At 43.6% G+C, this 8575-nt stretch overlaps 1 protein-coding gene across 7 annotated transcripts in view; it reads left to right on the top strand.

The window, feature by feature from the left end:
• Positions 1-918: 918 nt before the first annotated feature.
• The window catches only part of NFX1 (nuclear transcription factor, X-box binding 1), an 80459-nt gene continuing 72802 nt past the window's right edge, over positions 919-8575 (top strand). For 2 of the 7 annotated variants that reach the window (XR_004277361.1, XM_032307075.1), the window contains exons 1-2: positions 919-1072; positions 5248-6249. Coding sequence is in view for 6 of the 7 variants with exons in the window: in XM_032307075.1 (XP_032162966.1) it covers positions 1048-1072; positions 5248-6249 (1027 nt within the window). In the remaining variant the exon portion in view is untranslated. The remainder of the gene's footprint in view (positions 1073-5247; positions 6250-8575) is intronic. The other 5 variants (XM_032307073.1, XM_032307071.1, XM_032307069.1 and 2 more) reach the window with 4 other exon arrangements.

Raw genomic sequence — 8575 nt, 5'->3', positions numbered from 1 at the left:
ACATGCTTCACGCTTACATGTTGTGCTCTACTTAGTAATGCAATAACAAACTACATACATTCATTTAAAATTTTGTTACTTTTGAGGTGCCTATCTGCCTTTAGCTCAGGTCTCGATCCCGGAGTCCTGGAATCCAATCCCACATAGGGTTCCCTGGTCAGTAGGTGGCCTACTTCTCCCTCTCCCACTCGTGTTCCCTCTCTCGTCATTTCTCTGTCAAATAAAATTTTGTTGCTTTTTCTTAAAGATCTTATTTTATTATTTATTTAAGGGAGAGAACATGAGCAGCGGTGAGCAGAGGAAGAGGGAGAAATCCCCGCTGAGCAGCGAGCGTGAGGCGAAGGCAGACGCTTAACCAACTTAGCCACCCAGACGCCCCTAAAATTTTATTTTATAAATTATTGGTGCCTCCAAAGTTTCCCCCTCACGTTTTTATTTTATTGTCATCTGTCCGTTCAAGTTCTTTACCATTTCTAATCCATGGTTAATCGGGGTTTTTTGTGGGGGGGTTTTAAGGTTCTTTTGACTTAACGTTTTCTAATTTTTAAGCATTCTCCGTATATTAGCCCTTTATCGGGTTTTTGTTTGCGCGTATTTTTACTCAGGTTCCCTTTTGACTACTTAGCGGGGTTTTTTTTGTTGCTTTCTAACCCCAAAGCCACACTACTCCAGGTAGAAAGTGACGTCTGAGTTAACTGCGGAAGGCCAGGTGAAGTTAGTTGGGTGCCAGAACAAAAGAGCACAGTAGCAAAAAAAACACCGTGAATCTCAAAACGAAAAACAATGACTACGCAAATTCCTGCCACCACACAAACGTGATCCTCCCCACCTACAGCCAGCCTCTAATCTCCTCCTCCAGGCCAGCGCCTGGCGCTTATGTCTGACGTCACGGACGCACCTCCCAATTCACTTAGGCCGCGCAACCTCCGTGGCCATCCACCCCGCGCGCAGATGCGAATATTCTTGCGGCGCCGGAAGTCAAGGACACGTGACCGGGTGACAGCCCTCTCTAGGTTGCAGGGCTCGCTTTAGGTGTTGCGGCACGGGATGGCGGAGGCGCCTCCTGTCTCAGGTACTGTCCCGGCCCGCGCGGGACTGGGCCCCTCTCGGGGAGCGGAAGTTGGGTCAGTGGCGAGTCCTAGGGCTCCGGCCATTCATACCGCGAGAGTGGCGGTCGGGATAGTGAGAACCAGGGCTCGGGATAGTGGAAACCAGGACTCGGGATAGTGGCTCGGAAGGGCCAAGCCACGCGCGTCGTGGGTACCGAGACCTCGACCGTCCTCCACTGGGTTGTGAAGCCCCGCAGCTGGGTTTCCAGGGAGAGCGGGTTTGTCCCGGCGCCCAGTGAATCGATGTGGGCGTCCCACCTTCAGCCCAGCTCTACTGGGGCAGAGGCCGCACTAATCTCCAACAGGCGAGCGTCCGCGGAGTCACCGCCCGTGACGCCCGTGACGGTGGCGGGCTCTCGATGCGTGGCGGGTTGGCGCGTCCTGGGGCAGCAGAGCGAGCGCGAGCCGAACACCAATGGTTTCTATTCTCAGAGTGCCACGCAGTGTGGCTGAGTCTCAGTTTCCTCATCCATCGGCTGGGGGTGAATAAGTAAATTCTTGTGAAGGCTCCCGCCCTGTACAGTACCTGTTCCGTAATTGTTAGCTCACTTATCTGGGGGTTGGTTCTGTGTGTAGACAGCTTCGTTTGGCTGTTCATGTAGCATCCATTTCCATTTCCTTCAAGGTGTACTTTAGGTCTTTGTTCTCCAAACTTTTGGGCAGACACCAAAAAGAAACATTTTACATCTGATTTAGTGCACATATGTGTATAATATAAAAAAGAACCGGAAGTTTTAGGAGGTAATCCTTTTTCTTACTAATTGCAATACACTCTATTTTCTCTTTTCTTTGAAGAAATACTTGTCACAACCCACTACATTGATTTCATTTCAGGACTCACTCTTTCTGGAAAAACAGGACAGCAGTTTGCAGCATGTGGTTTGTAAACATTGATTTTAGTCTTAGTTCTGCCACTTACCGGTGTTGGGGCACCAAGAAGAGTATATGTATGTTTGTGTACTGGGTGGCCACTAAAATGTACTTGTTACTTTGGGTCTTGGTCAGAAAAGTTGCATTTGTCAAACCCTAGTCCTGATTTAGGTTTTAAATCTTGCGGGATGGGAACCTTTTAGGTTAGTGTGGTGTTTTATTATTCTCCCACCCATTTTTCACCCCAGATCTTCTAAACTGGATCCATTGATCTTCCCATCCTCAGGCTCCCTTCTGGCCCATTTCTACACCCTTCAGTGTTTGAGGCAGGAATGGGTGAGGCCAGTTGTGAGGTATAGTTTTGGCCTTCCTTGTTGTGCCCCAGGTTTGAGCTACCCACCCCCACATCTACTATGGCATATTTTCCTAGTCCAGAGACCTCTCCAGTCCCTCTCCTGTTCCTCAGTTTACTTTTTTTTCTTTTCTTTTTTAAAGATTTTATTTACTTATTTGTCAGAGAGAGAGAGCCCAAGTGAGAGACTGAGTGAGCACAAGTGGGGGGAGCAGCAGGCAGAGGGAGAAGCAGGCTCCCCTTTGAGCAGGGAGCCCCACACGGGGCTCAATACCAGGGTCCTGGGATCACGACCTGAACCAAAGGCAGACACTTAACCAACTGAGCCACCCCTATATCCCCCTTAATTTGCTTTTGCCTTGGTTTCTACTCCATGCTCTTAATTCAGCATCATCTTTAGCCCACACCTCCATCTCCACTCAGGGTTTAGTTCTCTTGCCCACTCCTGTCCTCAGTAACAGGTTCAGGTATGTCTTTCTGCCCATGGGCAGATTCTCCAATACCAGCTTTGTTTCTTGACTTCATAATCTCTTGGATTTCCCCTTATTCTTCTCCTCTCACCTATTGGACACTTACTATGCTGCTGTGTTATCTTTGATCTAGGGTACCACTTATATTCTATTTACTGAGTAACTTCCAGCTACTTAAAATACTGAGGAGAAAAAGAAGGTATCTCACATCTTTGTGTCTCAGGTGCAGATTCCTGGTTTTTGTGCTCTTTTTTCCCCTTCCTCCTATCTCTCAAGGGTCTTTCTGAAGGCATTACCAACTACCTCATGTCTAGTGGAACCATACTGTGTTTGAATAGTGCTTCCCTGTTTAGACTCCCTAGTTGCATCGACTCCTTCTTGGTTAGCATGGAACACGTTCTTCCCATCCTTTACTAGGCTGTTCAGACAACTTAACTGACTTTTCTGCCTCTTTTCAACTTTGTTTCTTCAAGAAGGAGCGGACTGTATGACACCCACTTGATCTAATCTACCCATTCCCACCTTTATGTTCTCTCTTAATGTTTCTGGAACATCTCCTTTGTCACCTTCTGAATCTTTATAATCCTCTTTGTTTTGTAAGGCTTTCCACCCAATCCCCAGAATTGCCTTTGTGAATGCTTTCAGGACACATCCTGAATTGAGTGAGAGGTTACCCTATGACCTTTATGATCTCGTTCAGTTCTTCAGTATATGTTTCTATGGTACCCACCTCCCAGCCTCTGACAGTGCTGTGTAAGAGTGTGGTACCTAGGGCCATGTAGCCTGGGGTGGAATCCTGAGTCTGCTTTGGAACACCTCTGTGGCCTTTGGCAAGTAAATTTCTCAGTGTCACCTTTCTCATCAGGAATGTAAGGATTAAATAGGTTAACAGATACAAAGTATTTAGAATAGTGCCTGGCACATGTTAATTACCTAATAAGTGTTAACATTTATTATTAAACCTGAAACCCACACTCTGCACTGCACCCATCTGAGGTCAGGTCTGTGTTTTAGATAGCCTGTAGTCCTAACTGCAAAAATAAAGCACCATTTTAACCACATTATGTATGTTACTAATTTGCTTTATTCTTCATAGCAACATGTAGGGATTGTTACTTTCTCCATTCCTTATAAGAAAATTTGGGTTAAGTCATTTGCATAAAGACACAAGTGATGGCAAGGTCATAAACCCATGTCTTCCAAGCCCCACTGATTCGTAGTGTAGTTGACCCTTAAACATCGCATGATGATTTATGATACCCCAGAAACTTAACAAATAACAGCCTACTATTGACTAGAAACCTTACCAGTAACATAAACAGTCAAGTAACACATATTTTGCATGATATATGTATTATATACTGTACTCTTACAATGAAGTAAGCTAGAGTAAAGAAAATGTTATCAAGAAAATCATAAGGAAGAGAAAATACATTTACAGTACTGTAAAAAATTGACATATAAGTGGACTTGTATAGTTCAAAACTTGTGTTGTTCAGAGGTCAACTGTATAATCCATAGTTTACACATAATTCTGACTTTTCTACTAACTAGTGTTGTGTCCTTAGGCAAATCATTTACTCTTTGGGCTTCAGGGGAAAAAAATTACATTGGGGGAAGGAATTGAGTGGGTTGAAAAGGCATATACTTAATTTTTGAGACTCGGATTCTGGACTATATTATAAAGGTTATATATGGAAAACCTAAAATATATTCCTAGGTTGGGGGAAGAGATGAGAACTAATATACTCATTATGTTAAGTACTATCTATATGAAGTTTTACTTAAACTTCACAATAGCCTTTTGAAATAGTATCATCTTCTGTTAAGGATGAGGAAATGAAGGCTAAAAGCAATCAAATGATATTCCTAAGCTCCTATCATAAATTGGAGAGCCAGACTTCAAACTGATTTTGGCTGACTTCAAAACCTGTTTACTTGATATTACGCAATGCTACCTTAAGAGTTTTGAAAGACCACATGGAATCTGCTCATTTGATTCTCACCCCCAAATTGTTTGCTGACTTGAATTTTTTGATAAAGTAACTAGATACATAAATCATGCCTCATCAGGATGCCTGACTGGCTCAGTCGGCACAGCATGTGACTCTGGATCTTGGGGTTGTGATTTCAAGCCCCGTATAGAGCATGGAGCTTACATTAAAAATGCTAATAATAATAATAATGCTTGGTCACCCAGGTGAGGAGTTTTAGTTAGTAGTTCTTAGCAGTGGCTATTGGTGAGGTTACTGGACATGGAATGGTCAGCGTTCCACAAGCATCTTGAACCCATCATATTCACGGGAAACTTAGGCCTCACTAAGAGCCTGTTGTATTTATTCAAGTCTTTAGGAAAGTAATGTTTAGATAATGACTTAGAGTCTTCTGGGCTTCATGGGTGATAATTTATTTCTTCACTGACATGTCTATTTTTTTTATGTCCTAGGTACTTTTAAATTCAACACAGATGCTGCTGAGTTTATTCCTCAGGAGAGAAAAAATTCTGGTCTAAGTTGTGGGAGTCAAAGGAGACTAGATTCTAATAGGATTGGTAGAAGAAATTATAGTTCACCACCTCCCTGTCACCTTTCCAGGCAAGTCCCTTATGATGACATCTCTGCTGTTCATCAGCATGGTTATCCTTTGGGAAGCAAACCTAAAAGTCAGCAGATTTCTTTTCAGTCCTCTGCTTCTAACAAATCACTCAAGAACCATGGCCTTCAGAACCAACCTTGGCAGAAATTGAGGAGTGAAAAACAGCATATCAAAGTCAAGAAAGTACAGAATCTTACTGAGCAGACCTCAGATGCAGCTGGCTTAGAAAGTGTGGGTAGGTCAGAGAGTGGGACAAACCCCAGAGAACACAGCCCTTCTGAGAATGAGAAGGAAATTGTTGGTGCAGATCCCAGGGGAGCAAAACCAAAAAAAGCAGCCCAATTTGTGTACAGTTATGGTAGAGGACCAAAAGTCAAGGGAAAACTCAAATGTGAGTGGGGTAACAGAATGACTCCAAAATCCGAGGATGCTGGACCTGAAAATACCAAACCTGTGGGGGTTATGCACCCTGACTCTTTGGATACATCCTTTAAAAAAGGAGTATTGGATGGATATGTAGCCAGACGCAATGAGCAGAGAAGATATCCACAGAAAAGGCCTCCCTGGGAAGTGGAAGGGGCCAGGCCACGACCAGGCAGGAATCCACCAAAACAAGAGGGCCAACGACTTACAAATGCCGGACCCAGGAACAACATGGCCCCCATTCCAAAGGATAATCCTAATGAAAGACCAGCTAAATCTGCCTGTGACAATGGGAACTTGGCAGTCGTCAACAAGTCTTCCAGAAGGATTGACCCAGAAAAATGTGCTGTAAGGAGGCAGGATCCTCAAGTAACATCTTTCCCCCGAGGCAAACAGAACCATGTGCTAAAGAATGTGGAAACACACACAGGTAAATCTATCTGGAAATGTTTTGTTTTGTTTTATTTTTAATAGATAATAAATTCACACAGTTGAGGAACCAGAAATCACAGTGAAACAGCTCTTTCTATCCTGCCACCACTCGCTCCTCACCCTAGTAGGTAACCACTTAGTTTATATTTATCATAAGCAAATACAAATAGGGAACTTTTTTTCTTAACAGACAAGAAATTTAGTAAGGGTTTTTTAAAATGCAGATATGGGTCCTACAGATGTTTGGTTACAAGATTTTTTATTTCTAATCATGAAAGCACAAGTAGGGGATGATGACATCTCCACTACCTCTCCTCGTTCCAGCCTGCAAGGAACTTGTCTCTTGTCTGCTTACCTGCAGGATGTCCTGACCACTCTTGCCGTCTTCAGTTTCTTTCTCTTAGTCCATCTGTCACACTACATCAGGAGAGGGTAGAGAGAGGTAGAGGGAGAGAATCCCAAGCAAACTCCCAGCTGAGCACAGAGCCCAATGCGGGCTCGATCTCACGACCCCAAGATCATGTCCAGATCCAAAATCAGGAGTCCCACATTTAACCAGCTGAGCACCCAGACACACCTCTTTCTTCATTTTTATATCCCTGTTGCTTAACATAGCTCTTAGAACATAATAAGTACTCAGCTCTGGCTGTTGGAAAGTTCTTCCTTACATTAAACTGAAAACTTCTTTCCAGTAAATACTTTCTATGCCCTGGTTCAAGTTCTGCCCTCTGAAGCAACACAGCAACCAGTCTCTCTCCTCACAGTTCCCCTCCCCCTAATTGCAGATCAACTTTTTTGCGGTATTTGAAGACACTTCTCATTTTCCCTAGGTATGTATTTCATCTAGACTAACCACCTTCATTCCAGTAGCTCTTCCTCATGGACCTTCACCATCTGGTCTCTCTCCAGTTCAATGTACATAGCCCAGCCCAACACATGAAGTTACCTCCTGCCTTGGTCTGTTTTCACACTGGCTTAATAGTTCTAGTTCTCATTTGCTTCATTAGGCACTTCTTCCTCTGGGACATCAACCTGTATGTGAACCAAAGTAATGATATACTAGACTTGTTTTTGAATTCGTAAGGCTGGTTAATAGTTTCCTTTCGCTTTATAACAAATTGCCACAAGTGTAGTGGCTTAAGAGAACACATTATTGTATCAGTTTCTTTGGGTCAGGAGTCTGGTTAGGGGTTAGCCAAGTTCTCTACTCAGAGCTTCCCAGGACTAGAATTTGGCCAGGGAGGCAACTCATCTGAGTCATAGGATTCTCTTCTCCTCTCACTGGTTGTTGGTAAGATATAGTTCCTTATGGGTGTAGAATGAGGCCCCCATGTTCTTGCTGGCTATTGGCTGGGGGGCGGTCACTGAGCTTTTAGAGGTTACCTGCAATTTCCTACCACATGGCCCTCTACACAACATGGTAATTTTCTATTTCAAGGTCTTTAAGAACACATGTGTTACAGATTGTTCAAATCTCTCTGACTTCTATCTTTGATCCCTAGACTCTTTTGAAAGGGTTCACCTGATTAGATCAGCCCCACCCGTACTCAAGGGGAGAAGATTATACAGGGCACACACACCTGTATGCATATGGGAATCTTAGAGGCCATCTTAGAGTTCTGCCTAAGAAATCTCTCTTGACCTCACATACCCACATATTTTTGAGAATATTTTTTTCACATTTATTGAATAAATATTTATGTATAAGCACTATTCTCAATACTGGGGGTACAGTACTGGTGAAATTCACATTCTGGTAGGGAAGGCAGGCAGAAAGTTCTTAAACCAAAATTTAATATGCCAGGTGATGGGTAAGGGCTAAAGAGAATATAAAGCTGGTTAAAAGGACAGTAACAGCAGCATTTGTCTAACTAGGTTTGTCTGTTTGAGGAGACACTTGAATAGAGACCAGAAGGAAATGCAGCAGCGCACCATGTGGCTCTCTGAAGAATATCCAAGCAGAGGGAGAATCAAGTTTAGATTCGGGTGGAGGGGAGACATTGTGAGCAACGGAAGAGGCGGGCAGTAGAGGAGGTCAGAGAAGTCACAAGGACTGGATCATGTGAAGCCCTTGGACTTGGTTCTGATTAAGAATATGAGAAGCAGCTCAAGGTTTTAGGGAAAAAGGATGACATGATATTACTAGCATTCTAAAACAATCACTCAGCCTGCTGTTTGGAGAATTGGCTCTTAAGTAAGCAAGGGGACAAGTTAGGAGGCTGTTGCGGTAATTCACATAGTTGATGATAGAGACTTGGACTAGGGTAGTAGTGTTGGAAGAGGTAAGAGTGTTACACTTTGGATTTATTTGGAAGATAAAACTC

This window comes from Mustela erminea, chromosome 12, assembly GCF_009829155.1.
Source record: "Mustela erminea isolate mMusErm1 chromosome 12, mMusErm1.Pri, whole genome shotgun sequence".
Lineage (NCBI taxonomy): Eukaryota > Metazoa > Chordata > Mammalia > Carnivora > Mustelidae > Mustela > Mustela erminea.
Note: the sequence above shows the minus strand (reverse complement) of the source record. Positions and strands in the feature narration are given on the sequence as shown.